Raw genomic sequence first — 24,762 nt, 5'->3', positions numbered from 1 at the left:
ACATTATTTTTTTATATTATCATTTTCAAAATATTAGTTTATTTCTAAAAAAATTGGCACCTTTAATTAATTAAGCTACCTCTTTTGTAATTAAAAAATAACGTACTAAATTTCTTTAAAAAAATAAATTGCAATGAACAAGACATCTCTCATTATCAGAGAATTAAATTTAAATTCTTCTCGTGTTTGATTATATTTTCAAAATTCTCTTGTTTTTTATTTTTAATTTGCTACATACTCCTGCCGCAAATAATTGCCATGCATTTGGCAACAAAGCGGATTCGACACGCTTTGATTGTCATCAGCAACAATAACTCAAGGTTGCGTGACAGCGAAAATAAATGTATCAATTTACAAACTGAATGCTTACACAGAGAATAATTAAATTTGTCTCTCTCAACTTCCCATTGCAAAAGAAAGTAGTCTTTTATCGAATTCTTCCCACGAATGCTGATGAATTTATTTTTTATCACTGAATAGCGCGTCCTTTGGCTTGTTTTTGTGCCGTTTTCAGCGAGATTTCTTTCCTCTGCTGCCGGCGAGCGCAGATGTGGATTTCTAGGACAGACTCTTCTCACAGCAGCGAAGGACTTTCGAAAACACTTGCTCTTTCTTTCGTCCACGTCTTTCGTTTTATATTAATCGGATGCAAATTGAGCAAAACGAGTTTGTTCTTAATGCGGGGCCTACTCGATTTAAAATTAGTGTGTATATAATTAGAGTTAACCAGCTAGTCGAGATTGGAGCAAGGGAAACGAGGTTTGAACGGCGATTTCTTTAATAAGTCCGTTTTATTTTGTAAATAGTCACAAATTAAAGGTTGAAATTAATAAAAGGAAATAACGCAAGACTCATTTTGTTAATTAATGTCATGGGCTTCGAATGATTTACGTTTTTTTTTGCAAAATTGACTTGCTGAGATATCTGAAAAATCGTTCTATTTAATAGATAAGCTTAATTTAGCAAAATTACACATTTTAATTGCGATATATGTTAAATGCTTTATCAGAAATCCTTTGATTACAACGAATTGAATACATTTTCGTTCCTGAATTTTAAATTTTTATTATTTATTTAGCTCTATAGTTTAAAAATTTTGGGAAATTCCCTAGTAATTGAAAAAATATTAAAATAAATCAAGAAAATTATTTAATTTATAAATTTAACATTTTTTTAACTCATTGATAGCCTTCTTTTTGTCCTTATTTTTTATAAATTCATGTCACCTAGCTGAGCTTTGAAAATAACAAAAAAAAAATCAGCATTCCGTCTCACTCTACTTTGCTTCGGACGAAAAACGAAACTGAATGGCAGGAAGCCGCGTGGCTAGGAGACCCCAACCTTCGCAATTATTACCGCGTGAAATGGCGTAAAAACAGCAGTGCATTATCACAAGGCCCGAAAAAAAATATTCAGACGGTGCTCGGCGGGCAGGCAGCAACGGCCGGCCGGAACCCGAGTGGATTGCCTTGAAAACAAACGCCGCGCCGATGTACATATTAAAATGTGTAACGAGAGACCGCGCACGGCTGCAGAGTGCAGAGCAGGGGCTGCGAAAGTGACGTGTCACTGACTCTATACCAGGAGGGATCGAGTGAAAGAGAGACGCGAATCAAAGGCATGACGCCATTATTGCAAGGTGTTCTCCTTTTATCCAGGTGACAACATTCATGCAATGCAAAGTTTTTCACGACTTGTGTGTTACTCACCTGAATTTAAGCCTCAATGGCTGGAGATGCTGGGAAAATCGTTACATCCTAAGCAAAAATGTCAAGAAAATTTGTAAATAGTTCAATATAGATTTTACAGAGTTAGATTATTCTAAAATAAAATGGTTATTTTCCAATTATTAAAGACAAAAACAATTTAAAATTGATGCATTTAAAAATTAATTTATTTTGTTACATAGGTTTTGATCGAATATTTACTTTCTAGGCTGTTTGTACAAATAAATGTTTGAAAATATATAGGCTTAAAATTTTACAATTGTACTAAATATTTGAATAAATAATAAACTAATCACACCCCTTGAGACGATATAAATTAAAATAAGCAGCTGGCAACTATATTAAATAAAAAATTAAAAACCTGATTTTAATTTCTTTAGCAGCTAGTTGACCTGATTTTGGTTTTAAATTAACGATACCTCCAGTTTTCTTACGTCATTATAGAGATCACATTTTTTTTTAAATCTGCCAAATTAGCATAATTCAATGATAAATCAGAAACGCCCAAGCCTCGCAATTTTGGCCAGTGCATGAACTTTGGCGCGCTTTCAGAGGTGAAATATTTAACTAGTAGGCGTCTGGCGAGTGGGAAAGGCGGCAAATAAGGTGGGCCTCGCCCTTCGTTTGCACCAGGGAAGCGGCAGAGAGTTCGTTTGAGCAGAGATCGCACATTCGACCTTCAAAAGCAGTCCGGCCGGCAGGATGCTGCAGCTTTTTGTGCCTTTTAGAGCCAGAAATTAAATTGGTTTCGCGTTACTATTGATAATAGTGAGCTGCGAAGGCCGCAACTATTCTCCTCGCAATTAGGGCCCATATCTGATTATCGTAATTGCCAAATTGACGTCTGTCTACATCTTCAAAGGCCAAAAGGAGACAATGCATTGGAGAGCAATTTTTTATTTCCATACATGGAGAGGGAATTAGGTTGATTTACCTTTTTAATTGAATTTAGATGCTGCATAATTCAGTTAAAGAGGAATGATACTGCAAAAGCCTGGAAAATGCTTGTTGCCAATGCATAAACTCATCCCTTAGGATTCAGTTAAAGCCTAAATTGACCTAAGAAGCGCTGTAATTTTTTGAGAAAATTGGCTGGAAAGTTACCGTGCTTTTCAAATGGTAATGGCTGTCTCCTTACTTGAAATCCGATTTAATTTCAAAACCAAGAGTTCCCCCAATAAGTGGCATACACCGTTGAACAGATCTCGATGAGAGGAATCGGAATATGCCAAGAAAATATGTTCAAGCACTGTACATTTTGGAGGAAATAGGCAAAATTTGAATTTTTACAGTAGGAAGGTCCTTTTTTTACTATTGCAAATTGTTAAACAATTTGTTTATCGATCAATTGTTTATGGCACCCAACAAATCAAATAATTTTCAATTGTTGCCCTGTATCATTCCACTTTAAGGCAACAATTAAAGTGGATCAATACAGGGCGACAACTGAAAATTTTTTGAATTGTTGAATAATCAAAAAAGGACCTTGCTATGGAAAAAATCAATTTTTTTCTCAAATTTACGATGCTTGACCACATTTACATGGTAGATTTCGATTTTGCTTATCGAAATCTGTCCAACAGCGTAGGAAATCTTTTAGGGAAACTCTTTGTTGTGAAATAAAATCGGATTTCAAGTAAGGTGACAGTCCTCTCCACTTAAAAACGATATTTAATTTACAGCCACTTTTTTAAAAAATGTTCCAGTGCCAATCTAGGATTTTGCAGCATAAATAAATATATCCTTGATTAAAATAATATCAATTCAAAGTATAAACCTGCGTAAATTTAATATTATTTATTTCTCTCTGATTGATTTTTTAAAAGCCAATTAAGAACTGAAAATTCGGAAGCTACTGAATTTTAGATAGATTGCCAGCAAAAATTCTCGCTGGGAATATGTTTTAACATTTTTTAGATATATTCATAGTGAGATTGTTCTTAGAAGCATGATTTTATTTTTTAATATATTTGTTGTTTCGATCAAAGAAAATTTTCTTTCTGCTCCTAATGAATCGGTTATTACGAGTGGATATAAATTTTAATTGGGAATTCTTTAATTAGTTCCGCGCGTTCGTTGCTTCTGGCTGGACTGCCTATGCTTTTTACTGCTTTATTCCCGATTTAGTTGCTGCAGTAAACAATGTTCACGTCTTATATGTTTCTTGAAAGGTTGGCCAACGCGCGCGCGTGACACTCGTTTTCTTGCCGAAAACGATTATTGCCGGCAATCGTTTCTCCTGATGAAACATACAGAGGCAGAGGCAATAAATATTTCAACTCTTTAAAGTGCATGGAAATGTAATTTTTATTATATATACTCCTAAAATGATAAATTGTTTATTGTTGCACTTATTTGTTATCTAAAATCTGAAGTACATCTTTTTACTACTTGTTTTTTATGTAATAAATAATAATAAGCTCTATTTTTTTCAATTACGATCTTGTAAATGTGAAAAACAATCACTTTTAATCGTTTAAAATGATTTTTTTTAAATAGTTGGTAAGTAAAACACCGAAATTGTGAATTTAAAATTTAATTTTCATTGGTCTCGTATAATCATTGATAATAGCAGCTCAACATATTGCAACCGCATGATTGAAGAAGAATAGTTCATAAATATTGATCTCCACTATACAATTGCACGTATTGAGCAATGCTCACTCACTCAACATCCTATTGATATCTTCTCCACTAACGAACCAAACATATCAAAGAACATTTTCGTGCGAACGAAGTAAAAGTATTAAAGTGCAGAGGCCATTCGCGAGCGGCGCGAGGCCAAAAAGCTGCTGCGAGTAATCGAGAAATCGAATCTATACCACCTGCTGCCAACAGGTGTTCGCTCAAAGGATGTACACTATTTGTCTGTCTGCGTTTGTACGTTCAATTTGACGATAGTGTCCGTCCGTTCATGAAAGTGCAAGCACTTATGTAGAAAGCGCGCGGCGCCGTTTGTCCAGAGCAAAGAAAGGAAAACGAGATGCATTTCACGGCGAAAATGAAGATTCCTGCGGTGGAAAGAAACCAGGCGTCGACCGGGGAAATAATGTAGAAATTATGTTTCAATTTGGCTGCGGACCGCCGCTAATGAGTGGAGAAGATGTGCTAATAATTTTATTGCTCTGCGTTTGGATCTCTCCGCGCTGAGCTGGATCAGAGATCAGAGCTAACAATTATTTTTGTCAAAAGGAGAGCACGCCACGCGGATGTGACCGTAGAAATAATTGTTGTTCGTTCGGAGCCGAGATAGATACAAAATTGACACTTTTTTAAATTTAAAAGTGGAACGTTAGTGATTTTACTATTTAAAAAAATTATATTACATGAAAAGTTATCCCTGACCGACCAATTTTTTTCATTTACTTCTGACCAGGGGTCCTCAAAATAAAAATTCTTGAATTTTACAGGTTACGCCCTTTTCTGAGCAAAAGGAAATTAATTTATTCCGGGGAGAGAAAAAATATGAAAATTTAATAGTGAGAAGATAAAAAATAGTACTTTTGAGTCTTGAAAGTTATTTTTTATTTTCCAAAAATTGCAGATTTTCGAAAGCGGTCAGTGTTTGGCCTCATTTAAATTCATCGGTTCATAGTAGCGCCAAAAACTGACTAAATTCAGAAAGATGATTAAATATCCAGTTTATTTCCTATTGAGCAAACTTTTCTCAAATTTACTATTTTCGCACAAAATTTGTCTGAAAATGTCAATTGGATTTTTGGAGAAAAATTAAAATACTTAAAATGTATTGCGATTGCAAATAATTTCCTTTGCGAATTCTCCATTTAAAACAATGTTAACTTTGAAACCGATTTTCTCGAAAATTTACTGCGCCACCTTTGCATTTCTTAACTGTACACGATCTGTGTGTGTTTAACGATTTTGCGTGAAAATTCAATATCATTCATGATACCTCTATAATTTTCGCATAATTTTATATCTCGAGGAATTTAAAACAAATGATATGACGGAAATCGCTATTATTTGAGTATAATTCTCACAAGAGTTTCAAGGGATCCAACTTTTGTATTTATTTGCTATACATTTAAACAAAGCCAAATCTACAACACTTAGAGCAAAAAAAAGAATTTTTGCCTAAAAGAAAAATGCTTAAAAATATTTAATGTAATAATCTAAATAAATAATTACTGTTCTTTGTGTTTTGAACTAAAAATAACAATATTTTTACAGAAGTTGACACGTCAAAATAGTTTTTAATTTAAAATTTCAACTGTTTGCTATATGGAAAATCAGAATTATTAAAATACGACCCGCAAAAGCTAAGTGTACATACAGAAACGTTTGCATAACCAAAAATTATCTTACAATAAAACTTATCATAATGAATTGCAGAGATCTGCTGGAAATGTAGTGGATAAAGGTCAAAAGTGAATCGACGTTGGCCGGCCGGCGTTCAAGTTTCCATTCTCGCGGCTGCTTTCACTCTTTCGTCGGGACTAATTGCGCACCTCCAATGTGCACAATTTGTGTGCATGTTTGACACCGACGCAAACACGCACTCGAGTGTGTCTGTCGCTCGGCGAGCTGAGTATTTTCCACCAGTCGAATTTTGGCCAGATTGGATTTCACTTTTGCTCGATGCAGACGACTTGTCATGTCAGTCTCAGCATATTTCAAAGTTTTTTTTTTTTATATTGATTACGTGGCGCCAGTAATGATCCGTCATTGTCGTGTAGGAGGGCACTTATTATTTTTTAATTGAAAATCCATTTATAGTAATGAGACCTTTTTAGATTTTAAAAATGAATTATTGTTCTTATCCCTTATTGGACCTTGAAAGCCTTTTATAATAAATCATGATTGTGTCATCCCCTCACATTTCAAACTAAAATAAAAACAAGGAAAGGATCTATCAGAACCAGAGCTGTTTTTTCTCGAAAGAAAGTGCTAAAAGTGAAATGATGATGTGAATCATTTGATTGTAGGTCCTAAGGATCATTTTCAGTTAAAAAAAAATTCATAGGTATAAATTTTCAAGACAATCGGCTTCAAGGTTAGCATTGTTTCAAATGGAGAATTCTCAAAGAAATTTTGAAATTGCGATAAATTAACTTAATTTTGGGTATTTGGATTGTCCCGCTTAATTTTAAAAGTTCCCTTGCGGCCAGTTGAAGTTTTCATACAAATTTTTGGTGAAAATGGTAAATTTGAGAAAAATTTGCTCAATAGGAAAAAAACTGGAAATTGAATCAGATTTCTGAATATAGGCAGTTTTTGACGCTACTATCAACTGCTGAATTTTAACGAGGCCAAACACAGACCCCTTTAACAAATGTGCAATTTTTGAAATAAAAAAACTTTCAGGAATCAAAAATACTACATATTTTTTTATCTTCTTACTATCAAATTTTCATATTTTTTTTCTCGCCCGGGAAGCAATCAATTAAATTGATTAAATTAATTAAAATTGGATTTTGGGGCACTTTTGGTCAAAATTAATTTTAAAAAATTGGTCGGCAAGAGTTAACTTTTTATTATCATTTTTTTAAAATAAATAAATCGATATCATTAAAAAGAAAATAAGCGCTGTTCAGCTGATTTAAATTAAAAGCAAACCTTTTCCACTTCAAAATATATTCACTCCTTGATTTCTTCCACACCCAAAAACTGATATTCACGGCGATGCTTTTATTAAATTCTACAAGCAAAATTTGAAATTTTTATTTTTTCCTTTAACTTTAAAATTGTAAAGACGCTTTAATATTGTATTCACTATAAGTGAAAGAAAAATCTTTTAACTAATTAACATGTATTGATAAATTTGGTTTAAAAATTGCATTTTTTTATTGAATTCTTTCACAAATATCTCAAGAATCTTCCTCATTTTAAGTGTCGAAAATACATAAACAAAATCGATTTCATCATAGCTCTCTCTGTTTGACCTTTAACCAGAATAAACGAACCAAATTATTAAAATTTCCCGTTGATTAGGCGAGAAAAGAAGTGTTGTCGAAGCGGGACACACGAGTTTTCGCGAGCCACTGACTAAAGTCCATAGACCTTTTTAAAATTCTTGCATCACACCCGTGTACGTGTGTCGAGGAATTATCCGTTGGCTGGTAATTTTTGGCAAGCGTCGTTAGCGGCCGCTCGCTAACAGCAAATAATGAAATAAAGGCCTTACATACGCGCGCGCGTTGGCGTTTCCAGTTTCAATTAACGGTGTGCGATACGCGCTCTCGGCCTCTCGGGGGTCAGGCTGCATTTGTCGCCGCCGCCGCCGCACACTGAATGACGACGACGAGTGCCAGGGCAGTGATAACGGGGCGGACAGTGCGTGAATAACGGCCCCCTCGCCGCTCTCTGACTCACTGACGTGAGTGAGTGCTGAGCGTGTCTCTCGCTCTGCCAAATTCATCTGGGTCAAAGGGTTAAGAGCTGCAAAATTTACATGAAGAATAAGGAAGAAATGATTCTAGTACATATCAAATAATTATCCTTTTTATAATAAATAGACACTTCGGAGACTGTTGAATTTTATCGTTATATAAATTAGCAACTCTAAGAAAAGGCCGCAAAAATTTATTTAAAACTACAAAAATGATCTCCATTGCTAAATTATTTGTAATTAATAGCAGTTTTTGTTTTTAAAACGACTTAAAGCGTTTAAACAATCAATTTAAAGTCGTTATATTTTTAAAAATGATGTAAAATTGTTATTGCTCAAACCCAGGATTCCCAATAATTAATTAAGTTATTAGCATTGAAGATTTAAAAACGTTTCTAAGAAAAAAAATCATTTCCATGTTGTTTTGTCATCATGATGGTCAGGGAAAAATCAATTTTCTAGGGAAAGCTCCCCCCCCCCCCCCACCTTAAACCCTTCGCAGTTGGTCAGGGGAGCTCTAGACGAGTCAAACGGTGGGTAGGTTTTGCAATTCTAATGGTCGGAATCCGATATTTGGAGTTGACATTATATGCAAAACACAAAAAAAGTAGAAAAAACATTTTTTTTTTCATTTCTGAAGAGAAATTCTAGAAATTTTACTTAAATATTTCAAGAGTTCACAGGCCATGGGACAGATTAGAAACAAAAATACTTTCAATATTACAAAATTGGACCTTAGAATTGACCAAGAAAATCAAACTTGGTGTAAGCTAATTTTATTGGGATGGTCGAGAGGAATCCAAAGCAACCCAAATACTGTATTTGAAATTGCACCGCACGAGGAGATGAGATACTACACATAATTAAAGTGGAATGATGCAAGGCAACAATTAAAAATCATTTGAAATGTTGGATGCCATGAACAATTGATCGATAAACAATTTGTTCAACAATTTGCAATAATAAGATAGGACCTTCCTACAGTAAAAATTCAAATTTTGCCAATTTTCTTGAAAATTTACTGTGCTTGAACATATTTTCTTGGCATATTCCGATTCCTCTCGTCGAGATCTGTCCAACTGTGTATGCCACTTATCGGGGAAACTCTTGGTTTTGAAATTAAATCGGATTTCAAGTAAGGAGACAGCCATTACCATTTGAAGAGCACGGTAACTTTCCAGCAAATTTTCTCAAAAAATTACAGTGCTTCTTGGGTAAATTTAGGCTTCAACTGAATCCTAAGAAATGAGTTTATTCATTGGCAACAAGCATGTTCCAGGCTTTTGAAGTATCATTCCTCTTTAAAAGGTCTTTTTTCCAAAATTGTCCTGCAACGGCCGTAAAAAAGGAAGCATGAAACTAAATTCAATTTCAGGTCTAAATAAAAATCCAGTGCCTGCGGCTTCATTCCAACAATCGCATCTAAAAAAAACAAAGAAGACCACTCACTTCCCGAAAGTTAAAAGCAGACAATTCCTCTTTATTCCATTCTCATTCTGTGCAGGAATGCGATTAAGTAGATGCACGATTGCGGTGGGCCGTGCACTAAACTCGATGCAGCATCCGGACGATCGAGATTTCTCCGCAGCGACACGTGCGTGTATACCCGATCTAGATAAAAATAATAAAAAACATTTCGTGTGAGATGCATCACACATAATTTATTCCTCTTGAAAAGCCTCTGGCAAATTATAGATCTCCAGAAGCGCATGCATCTATACACTTTTGTTTTGTCATGCCTCGTCACGAAAAGTGCGATCTCTGTTCAATTTCATTTCTGTCAAGTGCTTAGCGTGGCAAATCCAAAGTTGCGACTGCAAAGGTCGTACAAATCGGAGAGAAAGCAGCAAACTAACTGCAGCTGCACAGCACAGCTCACTTGAGTGCACATCCAATTCGCGTTGCGGTGCAAAAAAGAGCAGAAAACCAATCGAAGCAGTCTGTCGAGAGAGCTGCTGGCTCATTTAATCCGTGGCGCAGCGATCACAATCTCATTATTTTTCTGCGCCACCTGCTTTATTACTTAACTTTAATTAATATGAATTCTATACACTAATGTAACAGGGTCAAACACAAATTCCAAAACGCAATTTTACAATGTTTTATTAGATATTAAAAAATAAAACTTAATAAATTAAAAAAAGATAAAATTATTCAGTTAAATAAAAATAGTTTTTGTCAAATTTAGGTTTTTTAAAAACTTATTATTTAGCATCTAGTAAAATAATTTTTACGTGTTTTTATAATTTTAAGTACCTTTTTAAATATTTTAGTTTTTATATTATTTGAAAGTCATATATTTTAAATAAACATATAAATAATATAAATTATTGGCTCAACATTAGGCTTCATTCAAACATTAGTTAAGTGCAGCAGTTTCAAGAACATCTCGTTACATTTATCAAAATGCTATTAATTATCATCATATACCAACTCGCAGTTACGAAATGAGCCTCTTTTCTTAAGTGTGAGTGAGCCAAATAATGACTTAAGGACCGTTTTATATTCACACACAGCTTATGCAACGGTCCAAAACCGTTTTGCCTTCATGTTTATTTTCCCACCGCGTTGTGAAGTTACAGAATGTTATTTATTTAATTCAGTCGACCTTTCTCGGAAATTAATTTTTAATAATAGCTCTCTTGACTAATTAAGCTGAGAAAACCGCAGCCTCCTTTAATTCTTGAAATGTATCAAAAGCCATAAATTTTATTATTGAGTGATTATATTTGAATAAAAGAAAAGGAATGCGTGGGAGAGAAATTGTAAGCTGCATTTTCTAATTTTTATAATAATTAATAAAGCAGATGTTTTCCCACGCGATTTGGCGCTACATCTGTCGCGAGAGGACGAAATTGCGCCATGCAGCTGACTGCTTTCTGTCTCGCGCGCGCAATTTCCAATCATGCCTTTGAGAGCATGAAAATTTGAATACTTTTCCTTCGTTTTTGGTTCGCTTTCTAGTGCTGGGCTCCAACTGCCACCGCCGCCGCCAGCAACGAAATAAATTATTTCTTTATATCCCTTGTTTGCCGGCGTGACGACTGCATTTGTGAATTGTTATCACGCGTGTAGATAATATGATAATCCGCGTCGCGTCGCGTGAGCAGTGAAATCTCGCTTCTTCTCCGGATTTAAAGGAAAAATAAGGGAAATTCAATTTAATCGCTGCGCAAAAAAACAAAAAACTGTTCAGTATCAGACGCCAAAAGGGTTTTTTTAACATTTAACATTCCATCTAGAACAAAAATTAAGTTTATAATTAAAAGGTTTAGTTTATAATCTATTCCTCATTTTAAAGAAATGCAAAATTGAACAGTTAGATTATATTACTTCCAATGGATTTCATTTTTTTATATCTCTTCAATGGTTGGGAGCCGCTTTCGACGATGGACTTGTTTCTTATTGTAACTTCTAGGCTCTCAAAATGCAGGGCTTACCAATTTTGCATTGCCCTAAAATGTATCACTGCTTTTTTGGCGCCAAAAAGTTGGAAGTTCCTACAATTTTGGATTTAACCGAAGCTTAAAATGACATGTATTGCGCCAAACATGACAGAGAGCATGGAAAATTCTATGAAATTATAATTGATCCGTTTTTAAGTCTTTTTCACTGAAATTTAATTTCTAAAATCCAAAACGGATATATTTATGATCTCCTATATACTTATACATGCGAGTAAAATGTTCAAAATTGCAGTAAAACCCGAAACGAAGCGGTTTTTGCGATGCAGAGGGTGTTTTCGGAACAAAGAGGGCTATTGTGAACTCTATGCTAGGGAGGATTGTGAAACCTTTCCAACTTGCTACTTGCTGGTGAGCACCCTTCCAGAATACGTGAATTAATTTCACGGGGCGATTACCTATAGCCTAATTGCGTTTCAATAAAAGGAACGCAATGCTGGAGGTTTCACAACTTGCTTTTTTCTATACACAATGTTTAGTCTACTTTTAGTAAAACCTTTGAGTTTTAATACTCTGTTTGTTTTTAAATTCGTTATTAAATTAGAAAGACAGAAATTTCTTTAAAACAATATTTTATTTAAAAACTGATTTTGCATTTTTAATTTTCTGAATATTCAAATTCTTCCTAAAACGTTTATTCGATATCAATTAGAGCCATATAAATTTTATAAATATAATTATGTGTTTAAATTAATAAAAACTCGAAACGCAGTTGAATGGCAAATAACACTAGCCGGCTAAGTTGATCAAATGTAAAATATTTTAATTAGAAAAATGTTTATCTCTGAAATTGTTGTAATTTGAATTGTAACGTCATATTGTATTGGTTTTTAATTGTTTACTCGTGATTAGAACGTACTGGGTGACGTCGAAATTATAGTCGAGAACTAAAAGAACGACGAGAAAGAAGCCTGTTTTCATTTATTCCCAATATGAAAACAACCTCGAGTGGTCACCCATTTCAAAAACTGTTTAATTTTAGTTAGAGTTTAGAGTCTCTGTAGTTGGTATGATTATAAGTTCGCAACGAACAGAATTTTACTCACTGAGTTATCCTGCAGGCAACAAAAGTCACAACGCGTGGCGCTGAAAGCGAGAGTACGTACTCACGAGCAATTATAGCTCGACTGCTTTGATTAGCTCTCAGCGCAATAATAAAATAATGATCAAACGGCGCGTGATGATGCCTTATCAAGATGCGACTGTTCTATGCAACGTGGAAATTGTATTACAACCTTTTTTACGTAACAAAGCTGTACATCGACAGTAATGCATCGGATGATTTGCAATAACTCAAAGTGGAGCAGGAAGGAAAAAAGTTTCCTGCGCTGCGCTAATGAAATTGTACAGTTAGTCCCTATTTTTTTTAAATAATTGCCCGCGAGGTCAAATCCCACGGCATGATTTTTATTTCTGTAAAAACCACATTAAAATCGCATACGAACATTTTCGACCTTCGATTCCCACACTTGGTTTATGGTGCTGTTCCGATAACATGCGTGGCAACAGATGGATCTGTGCGGTCTGCGAGCCTTGAACTTTGTCGCCAAACAATGCGTCTGCATTATTTTATTTGTTGGCAATTCGAAAAAAAAACTGAATATGGTTTCGTTCAAGACGGTTCAGGAATTTACTCTTGGCAATTTAAAGTGGAATGATACAGGGCAGCAATTGAAAATTATTTGAATTTTTGGACGCCATAAACAATTGATCGATAAACAATTACTTCAACAATTTGAAATTATAAAAAAGGACCTTACTCCAGTAAAAATTCAAATTTTGTCAATTTTCTCCAAAATGTACAGTGTTTGAACATATTTTCTCGGCATATTCCGATTCCTCTCGTCGAGATCTGTCCAATTGTGTATGCCACTTATTGGGGAAACTCTTGGTTTTGAAATTAAATCGGATTTCAAGTAAGGAGACAGCCATTACCATTTGAAAAGCACGGTACCTTTCCAGCCAATTTTCTCAAAAAATTACAGCGCTTCTTAGGTCAATTTAGGCTTTAACTGAATCCCAAGGGACGAGTTTATGCATTGGCAACAAGCATTTTCCAGGCTTTTCCAGTATCATTCCTCTTTAAATATTTTAAAATTGAGCTGAAACATTCAATTTAATTTATATTAATTAAATTGAAATTTTGAGGGGTTTGAAATTAAAAATAAAATAAATTTAAAAACATTTCTTGTTGAATTAATCATCAGTTCTCAGCTCAAGCCGTTGGTGAGTGATTTCTGACTGTGATTTTATGCTTGTTTGATAGCTGGTTTTTGTCTGCAGATATAAAAAAATACTAGATAATTATTTCAGCAAATTTAAAAAATAAACTGCGAGCTGTTTTACCTTTTTTTCATAATTTAAAATAAAACTCAAAACAATCTTATGTTTATAAACATTTTGAGATTTTTTTAAAACTTTATTTTCCTTTTTGTTGTGAGGATTACGATGAAAATCAATTAAAAAATTAAGCCCCATGCAATTTTTAAGATTCAGTAAAATTGACTTGAGGTGGTAGAAGTGTTGCTTAAAAGCTTAAGCCTTTAATTTATTTTTGTACTTGGAAATCTCTTCACTTCTCACGAGTCACGGCTGCTGCAGTTGTCATTTGATAAAAAAAAAATGACGCAAAAATGCAGCAAGCATCCGTTTCTCATCGTGTCTCCAATTTGATCCGTCGTGAGAGAAAAAAAGAGGACGAGCCCAAGGTTGCATTATTTATTTAAACCTGAATGTAGAAGAACACATAATACAAGCTGCATTTAGCGCAGACAAGGCTGCGCGCAACAACAAAGGCTCGCGCGGAATTGCCGGCTATGGGAACCGTGAATTAGTCTCAATGGGATAAATTGTTCCGGCTCGATTCTACCACCTGTCAAATGTACTGGGCGCGGACTCTTGCTGGTTATATTTATTTTGTAAAATCACGCGCTCGAATGTGCCAGCGGCCGTGACCTTCAGGTCAGCCCATCTTTGCTATCTTTCGTCTTGTGTATAGGAAGAGATCAACAAAAGAAAACATTCTGGTCGAAAGAAAGACCTTGATATTTCGCTTTGCATACCTCCGCCAAATCGAATCTCATTTATAAAATTAGCGTAGGCGGAAGAGATTGGTGCCTCTTCCTAATTATGATAATTACCGCCAGTTGATTATATATTTTTTTATAACTGGGATATGAAATGGAAAAAAGTTATTTCGCTTATTTATAAATAACACGCTCCTTAGTAAATAAATAATTGCAAACTTTAAACATTAAATGGTTCCAGCCAAAAATAGTATTCTTCATTTAAATTTAATGTGTATAATAAAAGGCAAGTTAGACTTAGTTATTTGTTTCATTATAGCTCAATTCAATAGCTGATTAAGTTTGATTTTATATTTTTTTTAAATTAAAATTATTCAAAAAGCAAATAAAAAATATAAAATTATTTGTACTAAATATACTAGCAAAATTATATATTTTTTTAAAAAATATTCAAATTATAAAGTTCGTTACATAAATTAATCAAAAACAATTTTAACAAAAAATTTAATAAACTGCAATCTTCATGTATTCTCTTTGTTATTTTTTTTTAATCAAATGTTTTTTGATACTCACAGAAATTTATTTGCATTGATTATCATTTACAAAAATATTAAAACAACTAAAAACAGTTCAAATTATCCAATCTTTAAAACTCTTAGATATATGGATTTTATATATTCCACAATTTTATGTCCGCAAAATAGTTCTCTGCATCAGATGAATTCCTACTTAGAAAATACATATATATGCAGAATTAACCACAATCTCAATTTCAATCAATTAATTAATTTGTTATTATTCTGCTTCTCAGGTCTGAGCGTGGGACAGCAGTGTCCGCTGCCGGCGGTTCCTCTGAACTCGAGGGTGAGCCTGAGCAGCAGCACCCCCGGCGTGGGCGCCACGGCCACCTACTCGTGCGACGACGGCTACGAGCTCTTCGGGTGAGTCCTCTTCCTCTGCTCTTTCTCTCACCCAACCTGCAGCTTTCTTTCACCTGCAATAATGAACGTGCTGGGAAATTTCTTTATCGACGCTCTGCACTCGCGTGCTTATCGGCCAGTGAGCGTTAAAATGTTGTTTGTGAATGAATGTTGCTTCACACAAGCAGTGCGCTCTGACAGCACAATATGCTCTGCTTTTATTATTCTCATTTAATTGCGGTAGTTTGTTATATAAAATATCACTTTCTGACCTGTTTTGCTGGAGATACATTAATTCATTAATTAATTATGTAATTTTAATGTATTCCTTGAGATAACTTTTCTTCTTTTCACGCTCAGTATGTAGTAAAATGATTATATTTTTTAGTTTTCTTAATATGTATCTATTTTTAATTGGAATGAAGAAGACTTTAGAAAATCAATTAAACACGTTTAGGAGGAAAATTGGGCTTCCAATAGGTGACAGGTTTCTTTATTTATCTCATTTTTACTTACCGAAATTCATTCTTGCAACTCAGTGGGAATAAAGCGTTCATTATATCTAGTGATATAAAGAATAGCTCAAACAGTTTAATTAAAATAAATATTAATTTAAATTGATCAATTTAACAATTAAATGCACTACGAACTTTCGAGGTAAAATTCAAATTTTGGCAATTTACTTCAAACTCACAGTGCTTGGCATTAATTTTAGAACTAATTTTAGTTCCTAATTTCACCCAGATCTATCCAACAGTGCATGATGTGTCAATTTTAATATAAGTCTTTGTTCCATGTGGAATAAAAAATTATTTAAAATTACATCTGATCACCATTTGTACTGTCTGCTTTTTTTTACTTTACGAAAATTTACAATTTTACAAAATATTTCGGATTAAAAAAGATTTAACCCCTAGAAATTACTTTTTACATGGAATAAATAAAACAATCCCTTTTAATTCAGTTAAAAACAATTTTTTTAAATATTTGAGTTAAGTGGCTGCAAAGTTAGATGCTTTTCAGTTATGTTAAAGACACTCTTCCTACGTGAAATCTCGTTTTATTTCACTACAAATAGTTTCCCAAAAGAGTTGCAAACACCGTTGAATAGATCTCGACGAGAGGATTTAAAATATGCCAAGAAAATGCTTTAAATTTTAGAGAGACTGTATTTTTTCCATTTTTAATAAATTTGTCCCTTTAATATAATAAGATTTTTACAAATTTTTCAGATCGATCTCGTTGCCCTGCGTCCAACAAGGATCTCGCGCGGTCTGGCAGGGAGACCTCCCATTCTGCGGTGAGTTAAAAAATAAAAATTCCTCCGAACTCGTGAAATTCTCTCGTAAAGTGCTCTCCATCGTAAATCTGGCAGTTAAGAAAAAAAAATAATGCCGTCTTCCTAATTAGCAGCGAGGGAATTTCTCCTTGATGCCGTCGCAGTTAACGATTCTTGACCGCTGAAGATATGCGAAAATCGAAAATTCAAGGCGATTCTAATTTCGTGAACTGTTCGTTCGACACTCTTGCGCCGAGAGAGAGAGACAATAGAAAATGAGATATGCATTTTTCAAATATTAATATAAAAGCGTCGTGCTCCTCTTGACCTCTTAATCACGAATCTCACGCTTTTTCAATTATTCATTTCTTCGCCGGCCTCGCAAGGCAATTTTTGTTTTCTATATGGTTATCACAAAAGAGATTTCAACGCACGCAAATTTCATAAAATTGGCCTTCCACGTCGATACTAGATTTCCTCAGAGGCCATAAAGGTTACAAAAAGGGTCAAAATTATTGTATATGCAACAAGATCGTCACATTTTGTGTAAATATGAAGAAAAATGTATGTTTAAAGGAATAATTATTTATTCCAATTTGGCCTGTTTGTGCTGGAACTTATGAACTATTATCTGGACCAGTTAAAAATAAAAACTAAATTAATAAATATTTAAAATTCTTTGCTAAACATTTATTTTTAGCTATCAAACATTTTTAGATTAATTTTTTCAGTTTGTTTTAACATCATGTAATTTTTATATTAAATTTAAAATATACAAAATAAATTTTTACTTATTTAACTGAATATTATCTTTAAATTTTAAAAAGAGAATAATGTTTTAATATGAGTAATATATTTTTATAAATGTGATCTGACGTTATTGAATGATCAGATTTTCATAAATAACATAGTTTTTTAGTAATGTTCATGAAATTACGTAGAGAAATATCGGATAATATACATAGACAGGCACCAAGAAATAAATTGGAATTAGACTAAGAAAATATGTATTTGAGCCAAATACCAAATAAATCGATCACAGTCCAGCAGGAATTAATTAAACCATTCGCACGCGAGGGAAAAGAACCAGCGGCGATTCGGATGCTGGGAGACAATGGAAAGCACACACGCGAGCGTCAATAGGCGTGACGAGATCCTAAAGAGCAGTCAGTCGGAGCCTAATGCGCGGGTGTACATACGCTAATAATAAAAAACTCAGCCAAGAGATAGAATAGATGCTTTTCAATCTGGCTGCGTGGAGGATCGGCAAAGAAACGAACGCCAACGTGTTATTATTCCGGCTCAGCGATCGCGTGCGGTGTGTTGAAAAATAATAAATTTATACATTTGCATCGGACGTTAAGAAATAACGCGAGAGAAAGAATTGCTCATTGTGCGCCCGGGCAAGAATCATTCCAGCCTGATTAGCCTGTCTAGTGACTCAATTCTAGATTTTTGTTTATGGCGAATTTGAATTTGGCACACTTCTCAATTGTGGTTTTCTATGCGGCCGTTATAAAAGTTTATTACAAATATTTGTTAATTTATTTTTTTTCTGAATTAGGCTGAGAAATTTAGATGATTGAATTTTTACTGAGCCACAAATCATTGCGGGGCCCTCGAAAAAGCACTAAATAAGCAATTTAAAGCCATCAAACCATATTTAAATTCGTCTACCACCATCTAAAACCGTCTGCATTTGCTAAAAAATTAAGAAAAAATGTTTTTCAATTTTTGCAATTTGAAAAGTTTACGAAAATAATTTTGTTTATACAATTTCATCATTATTATTATTTTATTTTTAGTATCATTACTGTAAAAACATATTTTTTGTTATTTCCATTACATATTTTTTAATAAAACCAATAAAACCTTAGAGTTGGCCTTTGTCCTGAGTAGACCAAACATTATTTATCAATCCTGTGCTGCTATAAACCGAGTGTTCGATGTTGCTTAAATCTCTATTTTGTTTTTGCAGTAATTTCATTAAAAATTGGACTGTAATTTTCGATATTATCTATCCAACGTATATCGCAAAAGCCACTCATTTCTCTAAAAATTTGCGAAGAAACGAAATATATTGATTGCCGTCGTGCAAATAATTACATTCTATTTGGACTGCGATCGATTTTTTAGGCTCAAACGGACTCATATTTTTAGATTACTTCCCATTTTTATTTCCGGGTTGTCTGTTCATAATCCTAAATTTTCTATTAGTTAAACGCGCTCTAAATGTCATTTAAAATAATGGTTTTTAGGCATTAAAGTTTTGTTTATATCTAGGTTCCGTTTGCTGGCGTCAGATCATATTTATACAAATTATTTGACCTTTTAGAAAACATATATTATTCATAATTAAAATTCTAATGTAATATTTTGTTAAATTAGTAAAAATATTATTAATTAAATGAAATTATTTTGACATGATTTAAGCAAACTGAGAAAATTGAATTGGAAATATTTAATAGTAAAAAATGAATGTTATGGAAATAATTTTCTCATTTTAAGTTATTCCAGGATTAAAATATAAGCCAAAATCTTTTTTCTAACATGTATTAAATCGAGCATTTTTCCATAAAAAGATCTACTTCTCAAAATTACGAATAACAAGCCTCAATTTGCCATGCAACTCCGATTTGCTTTTTTAGCCCAATATTTTTCTTCTGAAAAATTTAGAGGTTGTATATCCAATTTGTAATTTCATCTTCCTGGAAGGTTTCAAGGCATTAAAAATTCAAGATTTATTTGAAAAACGATTTTTTGTTTGATTTTTGTTCCAATTATTGAACCACTACTGTACATTGCTTGAGGACGACTATGTCTAAAAAATGAACTGATCTGGCTATAAAAATTTTAGTCAACATTCCCGAAAAACCATACTTTTCAAGGGTTGAATTTTGACTCTTGGAAATTATTTTCCACTTTTTTGTTTCTGATTTTATAATTTATTTATTTCTAAAATATTGATAAACAAATAGGAACTGTCTTTAATATATAAGCCTGAACTAATTTGAAAGGGAAACCTATAACCTGTCGGTTGTTATTTTAACGATCCCTCAAATTTCATAACAAAATAATCAGGAGACAGTTCGAAACAATGCGTTGGTTTTGTTAAACGGCCGAAAATTTCCACGCGCTTATTATTATTTGATATTTCCTCATTGGAGCACAACAATAACGATCGGTTTGAGATAAGGAAAGCGCAGCGTAATTGCATGCAGGTCGGCAAGTGATCCGTGCAATTAGAATGCACTTGCTTGATCGGATCGCGGAGGAAAGCGAGTCGGCGGCGGTCGCACAGGCGTGGTCGCGCAAACTTCAAACTGGTCACTCGCTCGATTCCCTTTCCCTTCCACGCCGCAACTATTATTATATTGCAGCAGGCGATAATCGTGAGCCAGGCATACATATAAACGGTGTGTGTACGTATAGCTGACGGGCGCGGACCTTTCGAAAATGCACGTGAAAGGTCGGAGGTGGACGGACTGGATTCACCATATTTAGAATGACGACTCGCTTGATTTACTTTTTCTTTTCAATTTAGCACTCGAGAGTGACAAACGAGATCTTTGTACAGATTCAGGTTTTTTTTTAAAAATAATTATTGCTTGAAAATTAATTTTATAGGATAAACAAATTTTATTTTAATTTTAAACAGCGGGGCCCAGATGTGCGATAAAATTGGTTCGCACTGCGCAGATCCAAGATGGCGTCTGAATGTGGGAAACAAATAGCTCTCTTTGGATTACCATACGAGTGTCAAGAATTTGTTTTTAAGATCCAAGAGACACAATTAGTTAAGAGTAATGCAAATTGTGTCACAATATTAACGAAAACTTGCTTCTTTTCGCGCATTTTCACGTGACCGTTTTTTCGCGCCATACTCTACCGGACGCCATATCTGTGCGTCGCACGAATTTGGCCCCCACTGATTTAAACGCTTTTTGCACTCGTTAACCGTTTGATGTTAATAAACTTGGAAATTCCAGTTGAATATTCTAGGCTAAATTAGCCGTTCTCACAGATGAAAAGGTCGATATTATTATGATTTTAATGTTAAAAAATTATTCTTTGGACGTACACAGAGCACTCTAACGAATTTATGTTTGAAAAATTTCTTTTCTAGGGTAGGGTTGAGTAAACTCAATTATTTGATGAGCTTTTTTATTAATTTTTTGCACATAGTTAAATTTTAAAATTAATACGTGGTTCAGTAACTTTGATTTTGACGGACGTGGTTTATTTATTTCTTATCCTGAAGAAGAAATCAAAATTTCAAAGCCAAATTCCGATTATCTGTCCCCATTTTAGCAAATTTAAAAGTAATTCTACAAGCATTTAAAACCTCAATTTGCCTAAATAAATTAGAACTGATCAACAACAAAGGATGAAGCGTAAGATATTTAAAATTCTATCCAAGGCTCTTAATTGAAACGTTGCATTAAAAAACGCCAACTTAAAAATGAAGAGAATAAACATTTTTTACTATTCAGATCTACATAAAAATAATTTTAAAAAATATTTAAGCAAATTTATCAAATAGTTCAGTAACTAATTCTAATTTTTTATTTCATTTTAATACACAAAATGGTTTTTTTATTTCTATATTTAATTATAAGTTACAAAAATCTTTTGTAATTTAATTAAATTTCTCATATATTATTACAGCTTTCTTTCATAGAAAATAAATATATATTTCGAACCGAATGAACGTACCAGTATCAATTTATATATTACTGATCAATAGCGATTCGATTTGATACGAAGCTTCATCTACTTTGTGATAAATTTAATTTTTTTGAAACCCTAATACTAAATAACTAGTTATCAGTTGTTCGTCGGTCGTCCCTTATGTAATTTTTCACCTTATTCGTCCTTTGTGCAAAAGAAAAAAGGCTGGAAAGATAAAGAGCCAAGGCTGGCGGAACTTCCGGCACAAGGTTGGCTGCTTAGCGAGCGAGCGAGCGAGCGGAATTCTCGGCAGCTTGCAAAATGCACCTCGGCTTTTGGCTTTTCCATGCTCGGCTGAGTCGCTATTCCGCCGTTTCACAAGAGAAGAAAATAAATATAAAGACAATAAATCTCAGATGCAGCGATGAAACTGCATTTTTAGCGCGAGAGTCGTGCGTGCGTGGGAGCGAACTGCTTACTTACTTAGTTAATTCAGCTTTTTATGGGAAAGCGAGAAGGAGTCTCGCGAGCCGAATGCAAACAAAGCAGAGGCCAAAAACCTGCAGATGTGTAACCAATGAATTTTTTGCTACGGAGATGGAGACAAGCTGGTGCCTGCTTGGTCATTGGTCACACTTTGACAAGCGGAAAAAATGGGGAAAATTGACCTTTTTATTGCTCCAACAGGTTTTCTGGACTACTTTCTCTTACAAATACTGAAAAAATGTTCTTTGCTAAATTAAAAATCTGGAAAGAAAATATTAAATCATTCTAAAAACTTAAAATAATTGAGTCAATTTCTGCTTTTTTCAATCTAGATTATTTTTTATAAATAATAAATTTTGTGTTAATTAAAAGTTTTGTTTAAATTTTCATAAATTCAAACCAGTAAATTTTATCAACTTTAAAAAATGAAATAAAATTTGATTTAAAAATGTGCTAGGGGGAAAAAAGAACAAATGAAATTAAGGTTTACAAAAAAACATGAAAACACGAAAATGTGGGGATAAAAATATAGATAATAGATATTTTACAAATACGAATGATACGAATGTTTATTGCAAACGTTCATCAGAGCTACAGATTCTTCTAAAATGAAGTATTGAAGAATCTTATTTAAAAATATAATAATTGACTGATCGATTCCCTTGATTACTGTCCAGTTAGACAGGTTGCTCAGAGGTCGTGCTCAGCGGCCTAATGATTTGCATAAGTGGTGCGTCACACAATAATACATATGTGTATGTATATGTATGCGCTTTCGATTAGGCTCCTTTTATTCGCTGGCAGAGTCTAATTGTGGGACAAACAGCACACCGCGCGTGCAAATATGTACACAAGAGTGCAATTTTCACGACATGCACACCGAGTTGTTCAACAAACTTGCTTGCTTGCTGCGCTGCTATTACTCACACACTCGTGTTTTTGTCCCCGTTATGCCACAAACCCACTATATAGCTCGCTGTTGTTGCAAATCATCGTTGTCCCACGACGTTTTTTTTGCTCCCGACGAGGCCTGAATTACAAAATGATCTAGCCTGCTGGGCCATTTTTCCTTTGTTGCACAGGAATTCGCTGAATTTATAAATAACTAAGTTAAATCTCATTCCTTGTTCCAAATTTCCACACGATATTGTAATTCATGGTCCCTTTAGATTTTAGATATTTATTATGTCATTTTGAAACTGGTAAAATGCTTTAGAAAAATTCAAATGATTTATACTATTTTTTTATTTAGTTTAAGTTAATATTTAAGTTGTTGACTGATTAAAATACGTCAAAACTAATCCTATCTACAACTATTTATAAAACATATATTTGTGTTGTTTCAATATTCTTTTCACAATATTTAGAAATAGTTGGTTATCTTCTATGGGTCTTGTCTTGTATCATTTTAATTTCAACCGGCAGGGTGTTAAATAATCTTGGGATCATAACTGTTGGGCTTTGAGTCGACGTGTATAGAGAGCAAGTCTGACGTAAGATTAATTCTAATACTAAATCACTATAGTGAAAAGAGTATTTATTGTGTCATTTTGGAGGGTCCCCTGACGTGGCGCCTGGTCATGGCGCCTCTAAGGTCAGTAACAGGCCAAAGAGTGTCACAACAGTATTGTTGAAATTAATGCTTTAATGAGAAAGATGTGACCTTTTTTTGTAATTTTTATTCCTTCGATCTAATATGTGATAATAATTTCGGAATAATTTTATGAAATAAATAAAAAGCATGATGTATAAATACATAATTAAATTGCCACCTTCAATACAACGAGCAATTTGTAAAAAAATGACCTTGTTGCGGTGAAAATTCAAATTTTGCCAATCGTTTCCAAAATTTACAGCGCTCTTTGCCATATTTTCTTGGTAAATTTCGATTCCTTTCTTCAAGATCTATCCAACGGTATTTTGGGAAACCCTTTCTTCAAAAATAAAATAAGATTTCAAGTAGGGAGAGAGTTCTCCCCATTTTGCTAACTTTTCTAAAAGAAAACAAATCACAAGGCTATAACGTATTTGCTTTAAATTTACTCAATTTAATTGCTAACATTGGAAACAGGGTTTTCCTGGGTTGTGCAGCTATTTTAAACCCTTCCTATCAAACATTCCTTAATTGTGCAATTGCTTTCCACCCAGTTTTTACCACCACTCAATTTTTACCAATTTCTTGCGCGAGAAATTAATTTATTCCATTTTTCCCCTGTGAAAATCTAAATTTTGTATTTGGAGTGGTCAAAATTTTCTCTGCTGTATAGATTCTTTCTTTTAAATTGCCACTTGTTGGCAAAATTTCTCTCCGACAATTTTTCAAGTCGAGGCCACGAGCAAATAATTAGAAAATTATTTAAAACTACAGTGCAAACATTGATTGCTAGAAACTGGTTAAAATATAAAATATGCTTTTTACCACTGCATTGCATTTTTTGTTTTTGAAAAATGCAGGTTATTAGCAACCCTGGAGCAGTGTTTATATTTTTCCTCTAATCAACCAATTAAAATATCCGATCATTTGCATCCAGGAGATCAACCTAGAAATTCCAACCGAGCAGCTGCTGCATCTGAGCCTTCGTATATTATTATCTATTTTTTGCACCTAGCTGCAGTTTGTGTGTTGTGTGTGTGTGTGTGTGTGTAACACTGCACTCGCCTGCGCGGCTACCGTTATTAAATTTCTCGCCGCGATGACAGCAGAGCAGAGAGAAAGAGCGAGCTGACCAGGAAAAGGAATCGGCACTTTGCACGGCGCGCGTAATAATACCCAATCGACGTAAATGGCGCAATGACGAAGCCTCTTTGAACAAAAAAAAGCAGGTGCGAGAGTGTGTCGT

The 24,762-nt window shown here is 33.9% G+C and overlaps 1 protein-coding gene across 1 annotated transcript in view; it reads left to right on the top strand.

The window, feature by feature from the left end:
* The window catches only part of fw (furrowed), a 40,103-nt gene that overhangs the window by 1,656 nt on the left and 13,685 nt on the right, over positions 1-24,762 (top strand). The window contains exons 2-3 of the mRNA XM_065483599.1: positions 15,378-15,507; positions 16,719-16,786. Coding sequence (XP_065339671.1) covers positions 15,378-15,507; positions 16,719-16,786 — 198 coding nt within the window. The remainder of the gene's footprint in view (positions 1-15,377; positions 15,508-16,718; positions 16,787-24,762) is intronic.

The sequence above is a fragment of the Cloeon dipterum genome, chromosome 3 (genome assembly GCF_949628265.1).
Source record: "Cloeon dipterum chromosome 3, ieCloDipt1.1, whole genome shotgun sequence".
NCBI lineage: Eukaryota > Metazoa > Arthropoda > Insecta > Ephemeroptera > Baetidae > Cloeon > Cloeon dipterum.
This window is presented reverse-complemented; position numbering and strand designations above follow the sequence as displayed.